At 43.1% G+C, this 25780-nt stretch overlaps 1 protein-coding gene across 6 annotated transcripts in view; it reads left to right on the top strand.

The window, feature by feature from the left end:
* MSRB3 (methionine sulfoxide reductase B3) overlaps positions 1 to 23881 on the top strand; it is an 82789-nt gene extending 58908 nt beyond the window's left edge. For all 6 annotated transcript variants that reach the window (XM_035333008.1, XM_035332991.1, XM_035333026.1 and 3 more), the window contains 2 exons: positions 17669 to 17766; positions 22216 to 23881. In XM_035333008.1, coding sequence (XP_035188899.1) covers positions 17669 to 17766; positions 22216 to 22380 — 263 coding nt within the window. In that variant the 3' untranslated portion in view covers positions 22381 to 23881. The remainder of the gene's footprint in view (positions 1 to 17668; positions 17767 to 22215) is intronic.
* Positions 23882 to 25780: the final 1899 nt, after the last annotated feature.

Consider the following 25780-nt stretch of genomic DNA (forward strand, 5'->3'; position numbering starts at 1 on the left):
CACTAAAACGCTACACTCTCAGGAAGTCAACTGATACTTACTGAAGCCCATGCAAATATTTAAATGATCTAATAAAGATCAATGAAGAAAAAAAAAAAAAGAAAGAAAATTAATGTTGTGTGATGGGCATAGGAAAGTGTATTGTTAAGCACAGGGATAGCAGAAGAACATGCTAGTATAATAAAATAAAATTATTGTTTGCCCTGCTCACCCAAGTTACACATTTGAATGTATGTATAGCTCTAGCTCTATATTTTTACTGTATGAAGAAGTAAAATCTTCAAATATAGGTGGCTAAAGTTAGTCTCAGAGGCTTTGGTAGCCACTGTTAGAGGCTGTACAGTTGGATTTTTTATTTGAGTATCAAACCTGCGCTTGGAAACAAGGTGAGGGACTTGTGTGTGCAGGAGAGTTTGCTTTAAGTTGGCAAGGAGAAATAAAAGTTTTTTTTTTTTTTTTTTTTTTTTTTTTTTTTTTAAGTGTATTGAGCTGGGACAGGTAGTATATCCCTCAGATTTTGTTAAACATAAATTGATATTGAAAAGAGAACATTTCAGACAAAGGCTTGAATTCTATGCTTTAAAAATGAAAAGTGGAAAACAGTTGAGCTATTTGATTTTTTTTCCAAATACTCCAGTTTTTCCAGCCAACTTTTTTTTTTTTTTTTTGAAATTAAAGAAATTTATAGAAAGTTTTCTAGAACACTAGAGAGTATGCTTCAAGGATATTTTATCATTTAGAAAGAAACTAAAAACAAATTCCCAAATCTGCCATCCACTCAAAAATCAGGCCCATTTAACTGGATACTTAATTACTGTGATCCACAGGTTGGTTTCCTAGGTCATGCTATCAGTTGGCTGTGATGGCCTTTCTCTTTTGGGATGCCCTGGCACAATGTGGCTGAACTCATTTGTGACCCTTAGGAATGCCAGCAACAGGGACAATCAGTCACTGCACACAGAGCTCGCTACAAGGTGATCCACTTGGTTCAGATCTTCCTAGAAAATGATTCCTAATTTTGCAAGGATTTTAGACAACATTTCTTAGAGAACATAATCAAAAATATTTTACTTAAGAGTAACAGCATGAAATGCCCAGCTCATGATGGCAGTACTGGGCACAAGTTCAGAGGTTGAACATTGAAAATTTTGCTACCAAAGCTGCTTTGAATACAACAGAGTAGGAATCCTTCCTCCCCCCCAAAAGTACACCAAATCAATAGGGTGGGTTCTGTGTAAATGAAACACTCTCATGGTTCATGTCAAAACATACAAATATTTTTATCTGGTTGAAGGTGGGGCTCTGAAACTGATGTCAGATATGGCCAGGGCTGAAAATTTGCAGGTCATTAAGCTGTTGCAAGGGAGGGAAGTACATCGTAAGGTCCATTTTGGAATGCAGGTCTGAGGTCCCCAGGTCCTCCGGTTCTTGCTCCAAAGCCAGAAGCTGCAGGGTGTGTTTGGGCTTTCCGTGAGATGCTTTATGGACTGTTGCTTGTGGCATGGGAACCAAGTCATTTTTCAGAAACTGATTGTGCTCTTGGCTCCATTCTTTTCCTGCGGAGACTTGGACTGTATTTCACCTCTTTAGTTGTTTTATAGGGAGGAATCCTATTGAGAACACCTGGAGTGATACAATTACAGCACGAGCATTTAAAACCTTTGGTATGCCTCAGCTTTCTGGGGAGCTGAGAAGGGGGTGAGGGCACCAAGTTTTTTGTGTGATGGCAAACCCTTCTGGGGTACTAGATGCTGCTTAAATTCCAGTGGAGGTTTGAGAACAGTCCCTTTTAGCCAGCTGAAGGCAGACCTTTTCTGTAGAGCCTAAGAGTGCTCCACACTGAGAATGTGTGCTGTTTGGGTTGAAAACAGATGAACATGTGAAGGGTAGAGGAGGGAAAGCCCAGCAACTCATGCTTTCCATTCCTTCCCCATCCCTGCAACCTCCATTGCTGCAATGCCTGCTCAGAACTTAAGCAAACAGACGTCGTGCTTGTGTGGGGTTACGTAGCATTTGAATAAGGTCCACCTTGGATGAATGGAGTGGGATCAGTATCGGGGTAGCTTGGTGTCAACAGGTCAGATTTTGTTGTATCAAGACAATATTGGGAACTGGCATACTATAGCTTTTCTTGAGCAATATGTTTTTTTTTTGTTTGTTTGTTTGTTTGTTTGTTTGTTTGTTTGTTTTAAGCAGTTGAGTCCCTTTTGTGGAAAGTGCTTCCTCTACTCCCAGCGCTCTGAATAAAGAATTATCCCAGATAATAACTAAATAAATTCTGAATTCACATACTCTGCCTTTTGTAATGCTGCAATAGCGGAGATCTTTGGTGCTGCACATGGAGGTTTACCTTACTCGGACTGCAGTGTTTCTGTCTGTCAGGGACGTCACAGGATGTCAGCATGCAGACCTATGACTGTTCTCCTTCCTGCACGTAGACCTGAAAGACAGGGAAAGGTTAGAAAGTGGGAGCGTGCCTCGTCTTATGTCACAGGCTGAGAAGCAAACCAGCCTGGGGGTCACATCATTCACAGGGCACATGGCCAAGTCCCTGCCTCATAGTCAGGGTCACCAAAGAATGACCTGAGGGGCCAAAAATAATTTTATAGCTACAATGGGGTCAATTCTAGACCATTGCCCTCTCACCATCTCCGGGAACTTGCTTCTCAGGTGAAGAGAAAGCTTTCAAAAGGGGGCAAGGAAATGTTGTAGCTAGAGCTCTCGCTGGGAGGAGAGACATCTTGGTTTATGTGTGAGCCCTGAAACTTGGGTAGAACACAGCACTGTAGTTTACCATCACCCCTAAGGCAAGGTTTAATGAGGCGGCAGAGTCTATTCAACACCTTGCTGACACAGACACTGAATTTGTGCTTCCCTTCCTCTCCTTGCCCTGTATTATTTTACCTTGCCTTGCCTCCAGTGGTTGTTTGCTCTCTCACTTAACTGATTCAGCTTGCTAGCCCAGAAATATATATATATATATTATATACACACAATTTGGTTGTTTACCACCAAGACTTCTGCCGAGAGAGCCCTCGGATGGAGCGAGCGGGGAAGCAGAAGCATGGCTGGAAGAGGGATCGGTAACAGCACAGAGCAGAGCCAGCAGAAACTATATATATATATATATATATATATATATATAAGCACACAGCCAGTGAGTGGTCAGGCAGCAGTGGGACTGAGGCAACTGCAGGTGGAGGCAAGAGAAGGGCAGGAAGCCACTGGATTGTTTTGGCTGTCTTAAACCTTTCTCTGAGTCTTTCTTGCTAAAGCTTCTCCACTTTGCATACAAAACACCAGAAGTTGATCAGAGCAGAATCCTGCATGTCCCTGAGCTGCATCTCCCGGGACTTCCAGCCAGCAGGTTACTGGCTGCTGCAGGCTGAGAGTGCCCTTGGTCAAATGGAGACATCCCCATGAAAACGTTTGCTTTCAGATAGTCAGAATTTCATGTTTCTTTTGTTTAAAAAGCTTTTTATGGAAAATTTCCCTACTGAGCCCTTCATCAAGATTTCCTATTTTGCCTTCTCTGGCAGAAGTCTCTGACAGACTTTGCTTTTAGAATGAATCACAAACTTGCCTTTCAATCCTGAACTAAATCTCTGAACAGCTCTGTCCAAAATCGAATCTAATCAATGCTATGGTCCTGTCACTTCACGCTCCCAAGCAAAGACAGCTCCAAGAGGAATCCCAGAAACCCACTTTGCTACCTTTTTGAGTGAAAAGGAAAAGAAATATTTCCTGTAGTGTAAGGAAAAACTAACGAAAAGGAGGAAGTGGAAAGGCAGAAAACGAAAAGTTGGACACATAGGGTGTAAAAAACATTAAATCAAATTAAAATCGAATCAAAATCCTGACCTGCTGCTACTTTTCAACTTAGCTAGTCTTGCTCACCGTCAGCTGGCATGGGCTGTGTTTCTGCTGGCTCTGCTCTGTGCTGTTACCGATCCCTCTTCCAGCCATGCTTCTGCTTCCCCGCTCGCTCCATCCGAGGGCTCTCTCGGCAGAAGTCTTGGTGGTAAACAACCAAATTGTGTGTACGAGGTGTGAATCAGCTTTGCTTCGTTAAGCTCAGAATAACCTGCAAACTCATTTGGCGCTATTTATGCAAGGTTTCATCCGAGTTTACTTTTGAAGTAAATATTATAGCGAAATGAAGTACCGCGCTGTCTCTGAATGCAGAGCTTTATTTTACACCTCACTAGGCTATTTTTTCTACTAATACACCAGTGGCAATTGGAAAAGTAGAAGATTGATGGGATGAACAAAAAAAGTGTTCCTTCCCTGAATGTGCCAAATCCGTTCTGTAAATGTAGCATTAAAAAAAGACACCAGGCCACACGGCAGGAAAACCTGCACTGTAGCAGTTTGTACATCTTTATTTTATGAGTCAGGCCCTCCTGCCCCTTGATATTGTCATGTGTCTGTGCTGCTATACTCAGATTTCCTTGAGGAAATATGCAAAATAGCATCACTGTATTTGGATTTTTTCCTGCTTTTGAAAATGTGAAGTTTTTATTAATATTGAAAATAACTTAATCTTGTTACTTAGTAAAGCTTTTAATAATTTCTTGTCAGTAACGACACTTCTGCTTTGTTTTGGGCGCCACTGGCTGTAGCACAAGCTTATGCAACAATCATAATCCTGGGGAAGGCGTCCTGAGCATGCCCTGCGGGAATGAAGTGTCAAGGGGAGGAAACCTCTCCTTACTGATGGCCCCACACATGCTGCTGACCCCGTGTCCAGAAGATTTAAGAGTATTGCCATAACTGATAGTATCAAGATTCCTTTTTTAGGGGTACCATACAGCGAGTGGTTCAAGTGCTATCTCCCATCGCTGCCTGTATTACGTCTCTGTAATAAGCTAAGTGTGAGCAAACCAGCACAAGAGAGGAGCCATCAAGAGTGCGCTGTGCTCTGCACAAATGTGCACAGCTTTCACATCAGCATCAATGCTGGTGGAGTTGCAGTGATGCTCTATTTTGACCTGATAATGACAGTGCTTTTGTATACCCCTCTTGTTTTTTCTGTAGAGGCAGATTTGCTGCGCTACCCCTTCACTACCCCTTTATACCCTGTTTTTCTTGCCTGCAAGAGGAAGATGTAGCTGCTGATACAGGCTTGTAAAAGGCTTGAGGGTAGCAGAGGGAATTAAACATTCTTCTTCCAGCTGCTGCTGTTCACAACACTTTTGACAGTTAAAATACATCACACATTCTCTTGTCGGTTTAATATAAACAATTAGTATTTTAAGTGGAGTCCAGAATCAACCCCAAATAGGAGGATCTAGACAGGCAGCTCAGATAGGAAACTAAGCAGTGTCCTAAATTCATGTAAAAGTATTTTGCAGGCAGTTCAGCCTGTGCCTAACATACTGTCTACTGCAGCACATTAGGCCATGAAAGCTGACAGACCAGTGGTTTGTCTTGTTGGAAAGAAGATTTCATTTTTCATCTGAAAATTATTTTAACACAACATTTTGTCTGAAATTTTTAGTACGAAATACAAAATGAAGGAAAAAAAATCAAAATTAAAGTATTTTGGTTCCAGTATAATGAATTAGTTTGTATAATGAAACACTTTAATTAACTCAAGATGAGTTTTGGAGGAAAACTTGTTTAAAGACTTTTTTTTCCCATTCTGGAATGAAGACATTCAAAAACAAACAAACAAACAAAAAAAACATTGAAAGAAACAAAAATTTCTGGCTTCTCTATAGGTTTACCTCCTTCAAGCTGACGTAAATCTGAAGTAACAGAAGGGCTTTAATGCAACCATAGTTTTAGTTTAGAAACAACACTGTGAGAATAGGAACAATCAGCATAATTTTACGAATTCTGATATGCTCAGTGCAAAGTGCAAATATTTATTTCCTAAACGTGTGTAGTTGTAACAGAAAGGTTATAAACTGGAAAAGCTCTTCTCTCTTTAAAACCAGCTTCCAGGATGCCGCAATATGCATAGGTAAAACTTCAGTTTTGAGTCTAGACTCTGCCTGGTTCCCTGATGGAGAGGAGGTAGTGCTCAGTTTAATATTACTTTACACAGCTGGTCCTGAAATTATCTGCACCAAAGGCAAGGCCCTAGTGGATGTGAGCTTCGTTCTGGAAACTAGTGAGAACTTTCCCATGTAAACAGCTAAGTATGTGCCCTGATACCGAGCTGGACCTGATCTAGCGGTGTCATTTAGGACTGAACCCTCTAGCTACCAGCATGGGTGAAGTACCTGCTTGGAAGCATTTAGCCTCATTTCTGCTTGTCAGGGAAGAAGCTGCATTTTAGGTTATAACCTCAACATCCAGGGCTTCTTTTTCCCTGTATTCCTTTGCAATGATTAGTGGGCTTGATTGCGCTGGGGCCGGTAGAGTCTACAATAGTGCAAATAATGAATCAGAAATAAATGACTTCCCAGCTTTGCAAAAGGAAGACAGGCAATTTGTTTATTTTAAATTGAGACTTCATCTAAAATGAAATAGTCCCCTCAGACCCACTCGGCAGCTTCTGCAGCTGTCAGCTTGGTTTGCACCTTTAAAGAAAAAAAGGAGCAGGGCACGGGGAGTGAAAACGAAAACAGATTCAGGTTGTTCAATTTCCTGTTTGTTTAAATTTGTCCGTCATGACATGCAGATTCATCAAACTGCCTTCCCGGTGACTACTTCATTAGATTAGTTTTGTTAGGTATTCAGAGGGATTTTTATCTTCTGACTCATAAAATTCTTGTATTCCCCTAAGAATTTCCGGTGTCTGACTGGAATTTTATGTCTTTGTAGTTTTAGTTGGACTCCTTGAAGAAGCTGCTTTCTAAATGACTCTGCTTTTGAGGTCTCCAAATAGTGTCTGAGGAGCCAGCTCAGAGACTGATTTCTGCTTTTCAAGAAAACTGATCCATGCCAGCACTTTACCTCATAAAAATTTAATCAGAGATTTTCTTAGCCTTTTTAAACTCTTCCTCTCCTGACGGTATTTCCCCTGGCTGCCCATGCCCTTTCCAGGTGTCCACTTAAGGATATTTTTGTCCAATTCTGAAAATGCACCCCAGTGGCTCAGTGCTAGAGTGTAGCTTGCAAGCCTGTCCCATCAGGTTTTCATCACTCACTTGCTATAAAGCAGAGAGCTAAGGTTACGAGTATATTGGACCATTTAGCAGTTGATGAGAAATGCCTTTGTATATCCCTTCTCTGTCTTTTTTTAGTCCTTTCTAAAGAGGGTGAAAGCCAGGTTAGGCTGGAATTCCAGAGCCCTGGTGTGTTCTTTTTTTTTGAAAGGTTCAGTGAGTTGAAGATGATGCTATTTGACAAGTGAGTTCCAGAAATTTATAGAGTGATTGGAGTGCACACTAGCCTGCTTACACAAGATCTTCATCCGTGTTTGTTTCCCTAGTAAGTTTTCCTGTGAGTAAAATGACGGTGCTTAGCTGCCATTTGTTATCAGAGCTTGGTGGCACTTTCAACAAGAGGCTGAGGTGGGAACCCAAATGAGGTTTGACTGTGAGTTCAGATTTATTTGGCAAGGTGAAAGATGCAAGGAATCCCCACCACTTTGGGCTGTGGGTATAGCAGCACAGGACTGGAGAGGGGAGAGAAAGAGTTCTTGCTCCTGTTGGAGCCTCTCCTGCCATGGTAATTCTTGATTTAATGCAGACCATAGAGGTCCAGATGCCTGGTAAGCAGCGCAGACCCATCGTTTGTCTGCTGGTTGGCAGAGAATTGTAACAGGACAGTCATTGTGCAGCAGGGAGGTGAGGGGCCTGGCCTCAAATTTTCAACAGTCAGTATCTCCAAATAATTATTTTGGCATTTCTTAGTAAATGCAGGGTCCGTGCTTCAAAGGCAAAAATTTGTTACGGCTAACAGGTTATTGTATTCGTCACTCTGAGATCCCAAATAACCAGTTAATGACTCTGTGTAAGGGTATAAAGAGGTATTAAGAGCCGGAAAGGGACAAACCCAGTGCCGAGCAACCATCAGCTGTATGCTGTATAGGAGCGTACCCAAATACGAGTAACAAGGAGGGGAGCCAGACGGCAGAATGGCACTGTTTCTGAAAGTTTGGTTTAAAAAGCACGAAAAAAAAAACGGTCAAGTTCTGTTGTTCTGTTTTTGCAGTCTTTCCATCCCTGCTCCTCTCCCAAGCTGTGGCGTTTGCCTGTAAGCTGGGCTGGCGGGCAGGTTTCCGACCGACCTCCCGCGCCTGCGGGCCGAGTCTCGGCGGCCCGTTTACAGCGAGCATCAGCAGGTGGAGACAAGAACACGGCAATGAGCTGGCCCCTGCCGCCGCGGGCCCCCTGTCACCGCCAGGCGGACCCCGCCGGGCCCCGACAGGCTCCATCCAGCCTCCCCGGCGGCTCCCCCGGCGGGACGCGGCCTTGTCCCGGCCCGGGGCCCCTGTCCCGGCCCGGGGCCCTCGGTGTAGGAGAGGCCGGGAGCGGAGCCGGGCAGGTCGGAGGCTGCGGCTTGCCGCAGTTCCTCTGCTCCGCGCCCGGGACCCGGAGCTGGTGGGATTTTTTTACGTGGTCCTGTCTGACCTTTGGCACAAGCCTTTCTGAGACAGATGGAAATAGGGGGAGCGGCAGGGACGTCTTCGCCGGCTGTTACACATCATCTTTTTCCTCAAAAAAATGATGAGCTGTGCGCGTTTCCTTTCCTCTCCTTCCTCGCTCCCTTTCCGGGATAGCAGCGTATATCTCATTGCAGCTGAAACAAAGCTCTTGTCCTTTTTACTTTGGACACATGAGGCCGGTCTTCCTTAGAGCTAATCCAGGTGTGGCTGAGGGTTTTTCTGTGAGCCCTCCAGGAACAGGAGCTCCTTATTTCCCTCGTACCAAGAGCTTGTTGAATCAGGGGCACAAATGTGGGTAGTGAGGTAAGGCAGCAGCCACTGGCACCACGAATCAGCTGATGCTAATTTAACACGGATACGTCCAGATTTCTCTCGTGCAAGGTTTTTCTTGGCAAAACTTCATTGCAAGCATACAGTTTTACCCGAAAGGAACAAATCCTTATGCGCAAGCCTGTGTCAATTTTAAGCTTGACGAATGGTAACGGGGAGACTGTGGAACAAATTTGGATCAGCAGAGGCTCAGTAGCCTGTAGATGATAACTCTTAGCTCCAGTGTTTTCACCTGGGAGATAGCCTCTTATGCTGTCAGAAGGGTCCAAGCATCAGATATGCTTGACAATTGCCCCGTGTTATCAGATGTGCTGTGTGAGGCCAGTGGTCCTAACACGTGCCATACAATCCGGCCCCGTATAACCTGGGGCTGTACTGGGCATCCTGAGCATGGGCACCCCGTGCTGGTCTGTGCATGAGCCATGGGTGGGTCTGAGCTGGGGCTTCTGCTCCCCCTGAGTTGTGGGAGAGAGAAAGATGAGCCCAAGGAGGCAGAAATCTGGAGTGCCCCTCAGTATTACAGAAGAGAGCATCCCAAAAGTGTCCAATGGCTGACAATGTATATTACGGGACAGCTAGCTTCTAGCCTACTGCTTTAGGAGGCACTGCAAAATGGTGATGCCTCGGAGAAATTCTCCTGCGTACAGCGTTTTCCTTGAGATACTTGAATGCATCTGCTAAAGGCTGCCTTCCCACTCCTAGCTTCTTGCCTCTCTCCAATCTCCTCGTGCACACTGGCCCATTTCCTTTTTGCTGATTCTCTCTAAATCTTCTCTTGTTTCTCCTCTTGCTTGTTGCACCAGATTTCTTTTCCAAGCCAATTATTCCTTTTTAGGTATATCTTTACTTAGAATAGCATAAGAGAAAACAAGACCCTGAAGTGAGCTGGATGTTTATAAACTGTTATTATTTGTTTGTAAAAACATGTAGTGAGTATAATTGACTTCCACTGTGATGGTTTGTGCTGTACCTAATTACAAGTGCTCTTAGCTTAGGTTGGAAATGACTTCCATATCTTGAGCGGTTTGTGTGCAGTGCATTTGTTTTATTTCATTTCTTTATTCGAGCCAAAAACATCATAGAAGGTTAATCAGGAAGAAGAAAGTAGAAGATCAAGGATGCAGTCATGTAAGGAGTAGCATGGAGAGACCAGTGCGGAGCTGGAGCAGCTGCGAGTGCTGGTCGGTCCTCAGGTGGTTCCGCGGGCACACTGGGTTTCCCACAGCAGAGCGTTAAAGAGAGCAGCTCCTCATGACATCTTTTTTAAAGCAGGCTGTTTCTTTCCTTGGACTGTGTCACCAGCCACATAGACTGGCTGTGAAAAGTTTTCCTTTGAAATCTTTCTTGAAAGAAAATATAGGGTTTAGCAGAAAGGGCATGCTTTACTTTAGAAACCATAACAGAAAGCAAAACAGAAGGTGAACATTATAATCTGAAATATGAACTTTTCCATTTCAATAGTTTCGGTTTTCAGAAGTTTTCAAAGTACAGCTGAAGTTTTCCACAGAAAACTTAAAAGAAAAAGGGTGTGTGGGGGTGTGCGTGCACATGTATATTGTTTTTGTCAGGCTTTTCTGTGAAGAAAGGTCTTTATTTTCTAGTCAACATTATTGCCTACCTCCTTTTGTTTGCATAAGAGGTTGTTAAAAAGATTTAAACCTCCCTCCAAACCAACACTAACTCCAAACAATCTAACCCCACAAATCATTCCTTTTTTCTTCTTTTGGGATTTTCTCTGCTGCTTGTTGCTGTTGCATCCTTTCACACAAGACCGTGCAGCATTCTAGCATGTGTTGAACAGACTGAGCCCTATGCAGAGGGCATGGCAAAAGTACCATAGGTACTGGGTGCAAGGTGGCACTCGTAGCTGAGGAGTCTCTGCAGGGAGCAGCTCCTGCGCTCCCCAAGTGAAGGGAAGGCTTTGTGGCCAGGTTCCTTGTGGCGTTTGGTGTGCCTGCAGCTGGGAAAAAAAAATAAAAAAATAAAAAAAAAAATTCTACAAGTACATCTATTTTAAGGACTATGTTGATAAGCTGTAATATAGAGCACAGAGGAGGGTTTTGTTCTCCACTGCATCATGGTGGCATCAGAAGGAGCCCTACCCCACTTTTTTTTGACCCATGACTAAATTCCCTTGCAGGAGATGCATCAGTTTGTGGCTCTACTTCTACCCTGCAGTTGTTACTCAGCTTTGTGCGTCTTGGGCAGCCCTTGCCATCTGCTAGCTGCCCCCATCTCAGCCCAAATCCTGACAAAAGGTTTCCTTCATGGCCAAGAATATTCTGTCCTTCCTTAGTTATTTGTGACCAAGATTCCTTACCAAGACAAACCATTCAATATCTAAAGTAAACAGAAGAAAGGGGGCCTTTGTCTTGTTTGTTTGTTTGTTTGTTTTTAACCAGTGCAGTAACTCTTCCGCTTGTTTCAGAACTTCACAACTGCAGTGAGAGCCTGTTTGTCCAGCTGTTTGTCCAGCTGTTTGTCCAGGAGGGTGTTTGTCTGCTGTAGCACTCGCTGATGTGGCCATGTTGTTCAGCAGAAGGAATAGAACTCCAAAAGGAGGAAAATACAAGCTGCTTTTTTTTTTTTTTTTTTTTTTTTTGAGTTAAAAAAAAAATTCTGTCAGAATTCCATCTCTGAAGTTGTAGTTTTAATATATAACCGAGTCCTGGCTGTTCTTTACAAACTTTGTTTCCCAGACATGCATAATAATGTGATAGGAAAATATTTCGACAGGTCTAACACAAATTGTGGATGTTCGTCACTTGAAACACCCCATGACAAATTTTTCAAATATGTACTTCATCTGCGACTGCTGCTTGTTTCAGTGCTGGATGCTGGTTATTACAGAGCTGCATTTACTGGGGCTTTTTTCCCCTTTCTTTGTGAATATACTGCATTAGTATTCAGACTTTTGTCAAATCACTTCCATTGGAAGTTTTGCCATCTCCGCTATTACTCTGATTTACTCATCCTGCTTGAAAGCTTCTGTTATTTTAGTGAATTGTGCAAATACCTCATAACTATACAGATTGCAAGATACTTCTCAATACGTACATTTGTTTTACCAATACTGCTTTTGGAAGGAAAATAAAAACATCTATTGGAAGTTGAATGTTTTGGACTGAGGTTACTAGGTCAACAGTAAATTTTGAAAAGTATTTGAGACATTTCTTACTGGCATTTTAAAATTATAGCTTAAGGTTATACCGCTTCACATGATTCTGTTTGCTTCCTTTGATGCTGAAGATCTACAACTGACTTATGTGTAAGATATATTTTTAAAAACATTAGCAGTGATTTAAAGTAACAAGAGACACTGTTCAGATGAGGGGAGAAAACCATCCTTTGGGAGGAAGCGAGTTAGGTTCAGTAGTTTTGTTGAACCTGAACCAAGAAAGAAACCATTAGTAACTCAATCTTTGTAAGAAGACTTGAGGAAGATCCCAGCTCCTGCCTACCTGTTGATTTTAACAGCAGCCCAGATGCTGGAGATGTCAAAAGTGTTTTAGAGGAGGTCTCTAAAACAGCCAGTTTGTATTTACCGGTATTTTAGAGCACAGTAAAAGGACTAAGGAAGCAGTTATGGCAATAGCTGTATCGTGATACAGTTATTAATTGCTGAAGTGAACAGGCCCCATGCTTTCATTGCTCAAGAGACTTCAGGGTCACTCTCGTTCTGAAAAAATCAGATGTCAAATGAAATTGTAGATGTTAAGTGTCAGATCTCTCTTAACAATCACTTTAAACAAATGTAACCTTTTCCCACTAACAAAGGAATAAATCTGGATTGCATATGCTGTTTCACAGAAAGTTATTTTGATGCTTGGAGTGCCGTCGTGGATGAAAACAAACACCACCTTTATTTATGGTTTCCACTTTTTTCTTTCCCAAGTGAGAAACATAAAGAAACACAGATACACAAAACAAACAGATTATGATTATCTGATAAAAGCTGTTGCTAGGAATTCAACTGTTTTATAAAATTCCCTCTGCGCAGTGTTCTGTTTACCTGTTGTGGTAGCCCAACTTTTCTATTAGAGACAGTGTTTTAGAGAGGATTCTCGTCCTTATTTTTGTTTCCCAAATTAAGCTGCTTTCTGTCTTTGGCTGCTTCCCTACCTAGCTATCACTGCAGTGCTCCCCATGTTCTGCTGAAAACCAGTACCATGTCGTCTGTCTTAAGCCTGGATGGTGCTGGTAAGGACCAGTTGTTTTCTTTCCAGTGAATTGCATATCTCATGTCCAGCCATTTGCTGGTGAACACTAATGTTTCTGTGCCTGAGTCTGTTTCTAGCTACAGTTGGACCTCCACTGAAAGTAGTGTTACCTGATGGTAAAATATTTGTAACTAAGAATATTTGTTATGCATTCGTCATTGTGAAGATATTACGAAAAATAACCCAGCAGGGTTATTAGGCAAAAAAAAAAAAAAAAAAAAAAAAAAAGCCCTGCATTCACACAGGCATCGGACATAATAGGAACTTTGTAGTTCCACATTAAACTTGTATGTGAGAAGTTACAGCTGTGGATGCCTGTGTCTTTCAGATTCGGTTTCAATAAACCTGTGAGAAAGAAGAAAGTGAAGGCCCTTCAGCTTTACAGCAGTTTCAAAGCAGAAGCTTTATTACCTTTTTAATCCTATATGCTTCATGTTTTTACACAGACATAGCTTTCTCAGTGAAGATAAATGATGAACCTCTACCTTAAAAAGCCTTTGGGTTTTCATTAATCCACATTAGGTTAAAAGGGAATCAGAATTCTAAAAATACAGCACATCAGAGAAGCAAGGTATTTTTCAGGTCAAGGTCCTCTTTTCCATCTGGTGTCATTTGGTAGTTCTAACATCTTCCATCTCCCCCTACTTCTCCATCTGTAAATAACTCACTGAAGTAAATGCTTGGAATAATTACGGCAAAGAATGATAAAATGCAGGTTGAACTTAGTCTCTTTGGGTTCCAAAATGAAAAACATAACTAGACATCACAGTTATTAAAAGACTCTGGAGGTTTCCAGTCGGCAGGTGTATGAAATGGGAATAATGTCAGAGCATTAGATGCTTTGAGATTGCAATTGTGCTGTTCAAAAAAAAAAAAAAAGGAATAGTAGTTCACGAGGGGGGGAAAAATGGCCTAGGAGGGCTGATTTTCAAAAGCAGCCTGCCGTTTTGCTTCTGCAAATAATTATGGGCTCATATTTTAACAGTTAGATGTCTAACTGCTTGCATCCATTTATTAGGAAGTTGGAGGTCTAAGTACAACAAAATGTGTGTGAAATTGGAAGGATGATTGAGATGCTTCTAAAATTGATCAATCAATCAGCAGCTAGACTGCTCCAAATGTTTACAGAAACAAAACGTCTTTCTTTTTTTTTTTTTTTTTTTTTGCATGAGGTCAGCATTGTCCCAGGAAACAGTCCTGGAGTAGCTCATAGGATAAGGGTGCTTTAGAATTTCCCCTGTTAACGTGGATGAGATGACCTATTCCTGCTGGGGCTACATTTCTCTACCAGGAGTACACAAAGGAGGCTGGATGGTAGGAACACTGTTTGCTGTAGTTTTCTTGCTCGGGCACTGCCCCAGCTTCAGCATCTCGGTTGCAGAAGGAGATGCACGGGATATGTATGATGCCCTGCAGCACGAGATCCCTTCTGTTACTCATGCAGGATGGAATGGAAAAGATCTGTCACTGATGTTCAGTTTCCACCATGGCTTTCACTTTGGTGCTTGACAGAAGAAAATGTCATTCCTTTATTTTAGGTCTAAGAAGGGATACCTGCTGTTGATCTGAATAACTGTTCATCTGCGTCTGCCTTATTAACATAGCAGAAATCGGTGCTTAGGACATGGTGGTCCGATTCCCATATAAAGGGTCACTAGAGTGAGCACAAACACAACAGGCTCTTATTTTGTATTGCCACAACCTGTGGAGGTTTGGGTCTAAGCATTGCCATTTTTAAGGGCCTTCTCCAGAGCTCAGTCTCTACAGCGCCAGGGGTTAATCTTTCTTTCAATAGAAGCAGAAGAGCTCCTAAGTGGTCTTCTTCCCCCAAATCCTAGTTCACCGGGGAAGCATGCCCTGCCAGATAGCTTCAAAGGTAGGCCAAAGCATTAGGGCACAACCAACAGCAATCTAGAATGCAGAGTGAATCAGCCATTTTGCAGCCTTAGGGCAAGAAGGAATGGGCGCTCAGAGGGAAAGGGGTGGCTGGGCAGCAGCCGGGAGAGGCAAGAAAAGTAGGCAGGGGCTTGCAAAGTGGGGGCACTGCTGGGTCATCCACGAAGAAAGAAAGATCGTATTAAGAACCCACAAGGGTCTAGTTGGTTTTCCAGCATCACTGGGAGTTGCCTGCCTAATGTGCAGGCAAGCAGACTGCTTCTACAGCTTGTTCCTGGCAGCTCTTAAAGCAGAGAAAGGGGCCAGAGAAGGCTTAGCAAACTATCAAATGGGTTTTCCACTTTAGCTCTGGAGAGGGGAAATGAGACAACAGAGGGGGATTGATTTCCTGGTGATTCTGGCTCACCAGCACAAGGAGCAGTTCACTTGTCACCCCCTCAGAGCTGACAGTGTCCTTCACAGTGCCCTTCGGGAGCTCTTCTCTTGCAGGTTTGATCAGGTTTCAGTCAACCCTCGTGGAGCTATTGGTTGGGCACAGCAATGCTGGTGCCTGGTCTGTGATGGTACTCCAGAAGAGATGGCATAGCTGAGAACTGGAAGTTTGCCCTGTGGAGACACAGGCTGTTTCCTAGTCCCTATCTTGGGGAACATGTGGTAATGGTGGAGCCTCTGGAACATGTGCATGTGTAGAAGGAAGCTGAAGTCACTCTGGTGGGGTACAAAGGCTACTTTAGGAGGAGCTTGACTGTTTATATAGGTTTCAGATGACTTCACTTTTTAAAAGCGCGTGGAATGCATCCAAAGCAAGTAATTTTTTTTCTGTGTTGAATGGGAAGACCAAAAGGAAAAGTCTGGAGAAAGGAGGATAGATGGTCTTTCTTTAATGTCAGAGCTGACATAAACACATCTCCTCCAAACCCTTCTCACAAGATAATTTTCTCAGCAAGACACAGATTGCTTCAATCTCTGTGCAGCAGCCTTTGAAGCTTCCCCCTTATTGCTATTATGGAGGAGGGAGGGTTGCCTCTGAGAATTTCTGCAGCAGTGCAGTGTTCTTCCTCCAAATGCTTTCACACGGTGAGATTAGCTGGTTGCTCCAAGCAGGTCCATCTTTGGAAATCCTCTGGCATCATCCAAACTGAGAAGTAGATATGCCTGGTTTGCAAGATATTTAAATTGCAATAACTAAAGTGCTTCATCAAAAATATTCTGACCAGCTCTCTGCAAGGCCTCGATTTTCATTAGACAGAGGCCCAGCTGAGATGATGAATGATGTCGGAGATGTGCCACCAATTAGGAGACATCAATTTTTCTGTCAACGGGATAACCTCTTCTGCAAAACTTGTCATATGTTTATTCCTTTTCTGTTTGTGAAGGTATTTGTTGGCAGGGATATTTTGCATGAGGGGAAGAACTTGTAAGGTTTTTTTGGTTGTCATTTCTGCACTGTTTTGAGTTCCTGTCTCGTGAGATATTTTCCCCATTCTGAGTTCTTGCACTTCAGTCCATCTGCTGTCTCTTACATCTGCAATATTTTGGGGGAAAGAAATGACCCTGCTTCTGCAGTGAGTTTTGGAGGGGGAAACACTTGTGATGCCAGTAGGTTCCTTGGGAGCGTAGGACTTGGGACCTGCTGTGCATTCAGGTTGCAGGCTTAGGAATGCTACTCTTTGTGTACAGGGGTTGCCAGAAGGGAGAGAAATGCACTTCTGAGCATCTCTTAAACATTTATGCCTGCTATGCTTGCATCCTAATAAGTGTTCTTCTGCATTTAATGGCTTACAATACAAATGAAGACATATGCTGGTTTTTATTCCAGTTTACACACTTTCATTACCCGCACTCAGAAAACTTGATGGCTTCCACACCTCCTGTTACTGAATAGGAACTTTTACTCCTGTTACTTAGGGAAAGCTGTGTACATCCTTTACTCATCTGCATGCAGTGTTTCACAGCTGCTGCTGTGTTTGTTATAGCTTATTGCAAGTCACTTTATGAAATCATCTGTAGCAAATGCTTAGCAGATATTAGGAGAACAAACAAGGAAGTTCTCTCTGCGTGGGCATGTGTGTAATACACAGAGAGCAAGGGTTATCTGTGCATGTTGCAATATTTGGCAAGAGACTGGCCGAGAGGGACAGATATCTGGTGGGATTTCGGATGGGCACTGGTAGATGTTGACACGACCTTAAGGCCTATCAGGTGCTTATATGGGAACCCAGCTTCAGGAAACAGAGTCTATGGTGAGAGTTTTTTGAGGGGTGGCTGAAAAGTTCCATCTGTGTAATGGGTATCTAATGGGGTAGCTGCTTTGTGCTGGTGTTGTGGAGATGGGGATACCTGGCAAGGAAGATTTGAAGAGTAGAAGCTGATAGGTGGCCATTACTGGCTGATAGGTGCCAGAGGTGTGCAGGAGTCTCTGTTGAGATGGAAGATGGGCAGCTAGTGGCAGCTCAGTAAAGGATTTTGTATTTGGGGGAAAATGTTCCAACATACCTAAGTGATTTATGATCCAAAATGTCCATTTCAGTTATTTCTGACTTAGGAGCTCTGGAGTGAAATAAACAGTTTTCAAAGTGGGTTTCTGTCTCTGCTTTTTACAGTGCCATCTGCCACAAAGACACCCTCTTTTCTTACTTATCTCGTTCCTCTTTCCCAGGTTGGCCTTCCTTCTATGATGTGATCAGCCCCGATGCAATTACTCTCACTGATGATTTCTCCTATGGGATGCATCGGATTGAAATATCCTGCAGTCAGGTTAGTTTATAGCACACAAAGACCATTCTGATGGCAAAGGCTGCAAAAATCATTACAGAGCACTGTACTTCCCTCAGATTTGCAAACCTTTCAGTTCCATTAAATAGCAATCATTGTAAGAGAGCACAATGGGTCCTAGGTATAACAGCTGGGTGGAACGAGCCAAAGGCACAAAGGGCTCGTTGGAATGCGCGTCCTTGTCTCGGGTGAGATTTAACAGAGCAGATGTAAATGGCTGGGCTCGGCGCTGAGTCTACAGAAATTGCCTTCCTGAAGAGGGTCCCTTCAAAGGAACTCCTGCGCCTGGCCGACCGGCTGCACATGTGAGCAGCTGAGATGGGAGCTGGAAGCAGCAGAGCGCCTGCCTGTGTGCTGATTCCATCACTGTGCATTACCACGCAGCAGTGCTAACTCATTCCCAGCGCTCATTCCCAGCTCAGTCTTCACAGCTGCCTCAAACAGTCCTGTCTGCCATAATAATGAAGTCAGTAGTCATTCAAATCACGCCCAAATTTTCCGTTATCTGTCTCATTCTACTTGCTCCCACCCTTTGTGCTGCCTTCTTCTCCACGAAGGGTATGGCGTGGTCATTACCTAGCAGAGGGAGAAGCTGCTGCTCTGGCATTCGGCAGATGTACCCAGCGGCTTGCAGCCCCCTAGCTCCACACACTCACATTCCTCTGAGAGAAGCAGTAGCTTCAGCTGGGCCGTGAGAATCTGCTGTTCCCTTTCCAGACAGCACTGGTGGTGGGATAACTCATTTTGGCACTGATGCTACGCACCCTTACTTGCCAATTAGTCCTCGTATATAAATGCTTAGAGTGAGTTAAGAAGCTTCCTGAAACAAAGCAACATCATCTTTATGGAGAATCCACTAACTTCGGTCTAGGTAGAGGGTCTGGCCCAATACAGCATGTCAGCTAGTATCTCGTGTACTGCGTAATTCTGTAGTTTTTATATTTAGGATATTCTTGAAGAGAATGAAGATCCATTTAACACTTTTTTTTGGAACATCCATTTCCCTAAATTCCCACAGGCTGGGAATCTCTCGCTTCACCAGTGATTACTGGAATAACACAAAATGTAACCCACTTTCTTCACCTCTGCTTAGCAGGGCTGAACAGTGCTGAAACAAGTGTGCTACCAACCTGCTGAGCCTGTATCTGCTGATGCCCTCCAAGAGACGGCTGCAACTCCTTGGTTCACCAGAGCGAACCCAAGGCAGCCTGTGGTCAGGACGAGGAATCTGGGAGTGCCATTTACCTGTTGCCAAATAAAATAGCACTAGCAGACCTGAGACCCGTAGTATTAGCAGCAGGCACATACAGACACCATAAACTTGGAGCCAAACCAAAAACAGAATTTACAGCATTAAGAAAAGAATACAACCAAAGTTGCTATATAATCCATTGGCAACTTCCGAGCAGTTACGCTGGCTTCCTGGTGCAATAACCCCACAGATGATCGAGTCACACAGGAAAATAGCTCGAGGAGTGGTGAACATCTTTGCAGCCACTGCTCAGCATGGTTAATACCACCACATTGTGTATCCATAACAAAACCATTTCCTCCCTTCCTTGGAGCTCTAGGAATGTGAATTGCACATGCAGCTGAAAAAAAAAAAAAAACAAACTCACAATTTTACTGCAGCTTGGAAATGCACGGGGATTGATATGGCAGGCCTTAGTAAAACTGGCGGGAAGTACCCTCTCCCACACCCAAAGCCTTATTAATCTTTTGCAGATGAAAAAGTAGCTGCTTTTTCTTTAAAAGTTCTTCCACCTGTCTGGGAGAGTAAAAAAATTCTCTTTTAATCTGCATTATAGAAGCAAACAATGGGGGAAAACCACCATAATATAAAGAAAAGACATCCATGGGCTTATCCTACAAATAGCTTTACATCTTTTTGGAAACACATTACCCGGGATGTATTTAAAAAGTAAAATGGTTAGTGGCAGGTGGAAGTTAATTGCTAATGCATTTGAGGAATAATGTAAAAGTGGTTGCATCTCTCTTTTTTTCTCTTTCCTGCTCCAGAATTCCTTCCCCTGAGGTCTCCCTAACTATTATTTATACCTGTAAAAGCCAATAAAATTCTGTATTTGGAGAAGTATTATTTGCACACTGATAGCTCTGAGTAGGTTGCAGCAGCTGTCTGCAAGCTAATTTCTGCACCTCCCTGCAGCATATTAGAACCAGGAGGCTTGAGATCCAAGCATACTGACAGTTAGCAGTGACCCCCCTTTTCCTGCTCCTAAACACATATTTCAGATGCTTTACTCTAACCATTTAATCGTGCCAGTGCATTCTGCCCAAGATAATCTATATATAAGGCTGTGACACGTGATTGTTTCTTTTGGGGAGGCTTTAGAATCGTCTATGTACGTCCTAGAAAAATGGTCAGCACCTACTCTGTGTGGGGAGGACAGTAAAATCAATTCATCCTTTGTACTCTCAGCTGAGAACCAGTGTTCTTACGGCGTGATACAGAGGGCTGAATTACGTTTCTTTTCAGGGGGGATGAGTTATAGAGTCGTCTACAGGGAGAATCGCCACATAAATTTTTGGTGAGGGGTAATCTCAAAAGGTAACAAATTTTGCAGTAATCCAATCCTGGTGTGATCCTGCCATCACAAGAAGCTGTAATGAGACTGCCTTGAGTTCTAGCACAGCTTTTCAAGTTTTGTGAGGAAAGCCTCTTTGATAGATTGTCTTGGTAGTCTATATGTTTGTGAGCATATTACTCCTGCAGACTGTTTCTCTCTACGGTTTCTCTTGTTCTGTTTCTGTCCAATGGCGAGGGAATGATTTATCTTTGGTAAATGTTAATCTGGAAAAGATCTGTTTAACACTTTTGGCCAGGAGGTTTTGAAGCATTCTTAGTTGAGATGATTTAATTAGGATGCTGAGCATTTAGAAAAACGCTCTCTCTGGGACACTAATTTTCTTTGGATTTTTTTTCAAGGTATGGAAAGGCTTTAATCAGGTGAAGTGGCCCATTGTGAGAAACTCCACTCTTAGAAATGCCTCAGGTTTTCTGCCAAAACTGCCCAAAAAAGGGCCTCCAGTATAAAGGAAAATGAAATAAGAGGTGGAGTAGGGAGGAAAGGCTTGTAAAAAAGTAATCTTTCAAGAACAACAGTCTTTGTCTTCTGCACTTCCCATGCAATTTTCCTTTGCCTTTTCCCATTTGCCTTGTTTTGTCTTCCTTCCTTGCAAAGCCAAGCAGCTGCTTCTTAACCCAGAGTCATTCGTGCCCGTTTCCTGGGGAGCTCATCCTGCCGATGCCACGGTCTAGAAGTGCTCCAGTGCTCCTCTGTGTGTTTCTGGGGTCCTGGCTGGCTGCCCACGCCGTGCCAGCAGCTCATCTCCGGGAGCTGGGAGCCTGCCCTGGGACGTGGCCATGCAGGTCGGGCTGAAGGTTGCAATGAGCCTGCTTTAGCTGCCATTAAGCCCAAAGATCTCCTGTCCCTCCTAGCTGGCGTGAGAGCCTCCCCTAGACTTTGAATCTGTTAAGAGAGCATAGTCCGAAGCCAAGACCTCACCTGTGTCTGCAGACATCCCTCTTGCTGCTTTGATGAATTAAAAGCAGTAACAGCAGGAGAACATTAGCTGCACATTAACTGCAGGGTAGAGAGTTGCCGTCACTAACTCATTCACTGTTCAGAGCAATCAGTATTGCCTCTATGTATTTGGGATGCTATGAATTAATTAAACGTTAATAATAATTTGCAGTCCTTAATTTTTGCTGTCTGACTGCGAGCCCACTAACAGCGCTGTGATCTCGGTTACATCATGCCAGCTCTCACTGAGATCAGCTATTGACTTGAAAGGCCGAGGCTCTTTAGGAAAGCAGCATGACTTTCCTGTTCAAGATAAATATTTCTCCAGTGCAAGGTTTTATTTTTTATTTCTCACGGCAGGCTGTGAAAATGAACTTGCCGAATTCAAGTGACTAATTATAAGAAGCTCTAATTATCCTGCTATGTTGTCAGCCGCAATGTGCAGTGAGAGCAATCCTAATTTCTACATAAGGACCAACTGGATCAGGCTCTTCAAAGTGCTGTACTCTTCTGTAAAGCAGAGGGCTGTGCCTTTCTCTCAGGCAGGAGCAGCAGTGTTTGCTCAGCTACGTGTCCCTGTCTCCTACACACTGCAGAAGGCAGCATGGGGTGAGCGGTGGGCGAGGCCCAGCTGAACACGTGCAGTGACACGGCGCAAAACACGCAGGAAATTCGAGCTCTAAGCCTTAGGCGCCGGTGGTATCTCAGAAGATCATCTTCCCAGATTGGTCTCGTCACTAAATGTGGGTTGTGCATCCCACCCAAAAGGTGACGTAGGCACCAAAATGTGCTTTCCTGGAAGCGGCTGCTCGGCATTGCTTAACGCCGCTGTGATGCCACCGCGCTGTGCAGAAACCCAGTGATCCTCTATTGTGTTTTCTTCCAGTGCGGGGCTCACCTGGGGCACATTTTTGATGATGGACCTCGTCCAACTGGCAAACGGTACTGCACAAACTCCGCTTCCTTATCCTTCAAACCAGCAGAGAAGAACAACGCCGGGGAAGGCAGCAGTAGCACCAGTCCTGCCCCGACAGGCAAAGCTGAGCTGTAGGACAGCGCAAGCCCCACGAAAAGCTGCTCTGATCCCACACAACTTACAAGGAATGTTTGCTAAGTTGCCTGCTACCTTATATCCTAAGAATGTGTAAATGTGTGAAGGAAGAATTTTGCACCATCCTTTTTCTTCCTCTCCTTTGTGGAACTGAGGCCTTGCCTGCCAGTGCATTTCACTATATAATTGGGTTGAAAAACATGTTGACTGACTCTACAGCATTTTTTTTTAATAGATTGCTTTGAGGAACCCTTAATTCAAGAGGCTTTGGCACTATGAGTTACTAGTTTCTCCTCAGTGCTGCGTTGCTCTAGGTTTGAACAGTAATCCTTCTTGTGTGGGAGACAGCAGTTGTGTTTATCTCCAGCTTATAGGAAACTTCTGGGCATAAGAAATCCTGAATTCCCAGCACATCCATGCTTTGTTCTGACTTGTGAGGCATGCAGCCTTTGGTCATATGCATTCAGCCATCTCCCGGTATCAGCCGCACCCTGCAAAAACTTGTATTTATGGCTGTTCCTTCCCAACTAGAAGAGATGGATGAGATGCAAAGCCCATCCTTTGGCTAATTCCCTGCCAACATTTCAAGGGTGTGGTTGAAAGGGTGTAAACATTGTCTCAGCATCTATTTTTTCCCCTTTGTTTGGTATTTAAATCAAGGTTTTAACTAGTAAGGCTCACTTATGCAGGCTACTAATGAGACTTTGTCTTTTTCTGAGGCCTGAAATCTGAATGAAAGCTGAAATCTGCAGGGGGCCATTGTATGGGCAAGTGAAGAGATAAACTGGAGAACTGAAGAAGATGCAGAATGACACTGGGCTCTTTATATTGTCAAGGTTTCAGAAACAGGACAGTTTCTGCTGAAATGCAGTTTAAGAATGCAGCAGGAAGAGGGAGACCCTCTGGAAACACAGAGTTTTAAGGTCTAGTTAGCCTGGGTGTGTACTGCCTGCAAGGCCACAGCCTTCATTTTGGGCAACTGCGACGCAGGACATGAGCGAGGGGGTTGGTTTAAGAAAAAAAAAAAAATGGAAAAAAGCCTGTCAGAACTGCAACAATTATCATGTAGTGAAATTTGCTGTCCCATCAGGTGCTTTTCACAGCTGCTTTTAGATTTTGTTGGATAAGTTTGACTCGAATCGTGTATAATGCCGTTCTTTAAGCTGTAAGACACAGTATTTGCTGACACCGCTTTGCCTATAAGTATTGTGAGACTTAATGAATATAGGATTTACTTTTATTAGCAAACTGCATAACTAACATGTTTGAATCTAATTTTATTTCCAGGAGGTGCAAAACAGCCACAGAGTTTTATGAAAGCAGGACTGAGGTTTATATATCGGTGATAATAAACACATTACCTAAAGTACAAACATCCTTCAATTAAAATATCGGAACTGTAAAAGCATGCAGAATGGCCAGAATCGCCTTTTTTGTTGTTGTTGACATAAGAACTGCATGAAAAAAAATATACAGTACCTTAACATAGAATAGATGCAAATAATCAAAGATGATAAATATTCAGGACTGAAGCACTCGGGCTCTGTGGTGGTGAGCACCTACTCGTGTGAGTATTCCCCCAGGTGTCATGCAAGGAATTGCTCGTCAGCAGGAGGAGAGGCTGATGCCGACTGACCTTGGCTGTTTCAAGTCAGTTGCGTTTCTCCAGGTCCCATTGCTTTTTAGCAATTTCTTTTAGAGGGACTGCTCTTATCCCTCGCTTTTATTTAAAGTAAAGTAGATTTTCTCTACCACATTTTCTGACATAAACATAAAAAAGGCAGCATCTATAAAAATGTGGTACATAAATGTGGTTTAATTCCAGATTGCTGTTGGATTTAAGTGTTATCAAATTTCAGTATATTTCTGCCTTATGTTAAAGAAATATATTACTTACTCTTCAGTATGCAGTAATGTATGCTGTCCTACAGGAGATTTATTTTTGCAGGATATGGAGTGCAATGAAATGAGTCAATATGGTGAGGTGTATGTGATCTCTGGGAGTTAGACCATTTAACATAGGAAATGCATTGTTCTCTCTTGTGCGCAAACTATAGCATAGCACAGGTCAAGGTAAGACAGATTTCCTTTTATTGCTTTTTGAAGATGCTTGTAAGGGCTGGTATTGAACCCTCCAAATTTCGTTCAGTCTGGTTATGATCATGACAGAGGAAACTTGGGAGCTGAGCACAATGTATAGAATAGCAGGAGAATATTTCTGTATCTTTACATTTTGCACTGTCTAGATGCTTATGAAAACTGAATGCAAATTGTGTAGAAATAGGAAACTATATTTTATAATATCTCTATTGTTACTCAGATGTTTAAATAGCATACCTTAAAACATCATGTCACGTTATTTATATATACTATATATATAAAAAATTGCACATGTTTTTTCTATATATATATGTACACGCATATATATCTATCCAAGTATAATATTAGCCTTCAGTACCTTTTTAATAACTGAAACCTTTCCTTAAAAGAGTTCAATACTTTTAAGAAATCAAATATACATTTTTCAAATTAAATTTGTTTCATATATTTGTTGTACACAAATAGAAAATAAATTTCTTTATAAATAATTCCATTCCCGTTTCTCATTTATTTATCTTGTTTGTTTGTTTTTATGTGCCCGTAGCTGCAGCATGGGGGGTTGGTTTCTCTTGCTTTCTCTTAACTGCGAATATTGGATAGCAGCCCTTTATCTCAGGCAGCTTTCTGGTAGGGGCACAGAACCACAGGGTACCAGGTTGCCTCGCACTTACCAGCCTCTGGGAAAATATCACAAGCATCCAGGCCCAGCAGAGAGGGGGAAATGTTTAGAGAAGGGCTCAGCTTTCACCTTAGCAAAAGATTTGGCTGCTTCCAAATGACTCGGTGTGGGGGCTGGTGAGTGGCAGACAAGCTGTAGGAGCCCTGTGGTGCCTGGGCTTGGTTTGCAAACAAGAAATTTGGCTGGAAACCTGGGTTTTGACAAGGCTCCATCTCTAAGGATGCAGGTTGGGAATGCCCTGTGGGCAGCAGGGTAATGCCGCTCAGTAGATTGACTCAGCAGCAGGCTTTGAAAGACGGGCACAAGGGAAGGAAGAGCTTTCAGGCTCTTTTCAAACATGTTTCATGGTTATATTTGTGGGGACCTGGATGTTAATGCAAGATTGATTCACATACTCATTTGCCTTAAGCATTGCAGGGTGTTCTAAGAAACACTGCAGATTTATTTTAACAGTTTAGTATAATCTTCATTAGTCCAAAAATTAATCCCTTTTAGCCTCTGCCTCTTGCCTGTATTTCCCTTTCAGACCGGTGATGGTTTGATGCTCCTGGACTGATGGACTAACTGGTACCTGCTGAAATGGGACACACATCTGGGTGTCCTGGGTGGCTTTGCTATGCT

The sequence above is a fragment of the Oxyura jamaicensis genome, chromosome 1 (genome assembly GCF_011077185.1).
Source record: "Oxyura jamaicensis isolate SHBP4307 breed ruddy duck chromosome 1, BPBGC_Ojam_1.0, whole genome shotgun sequence".
Taxonomy (NCBI): Eukaryota; Metazoa; Chordata; class Aves; order Anseriformes; family Anatidae; genus Oxyura; species Oxyura jamaicensis.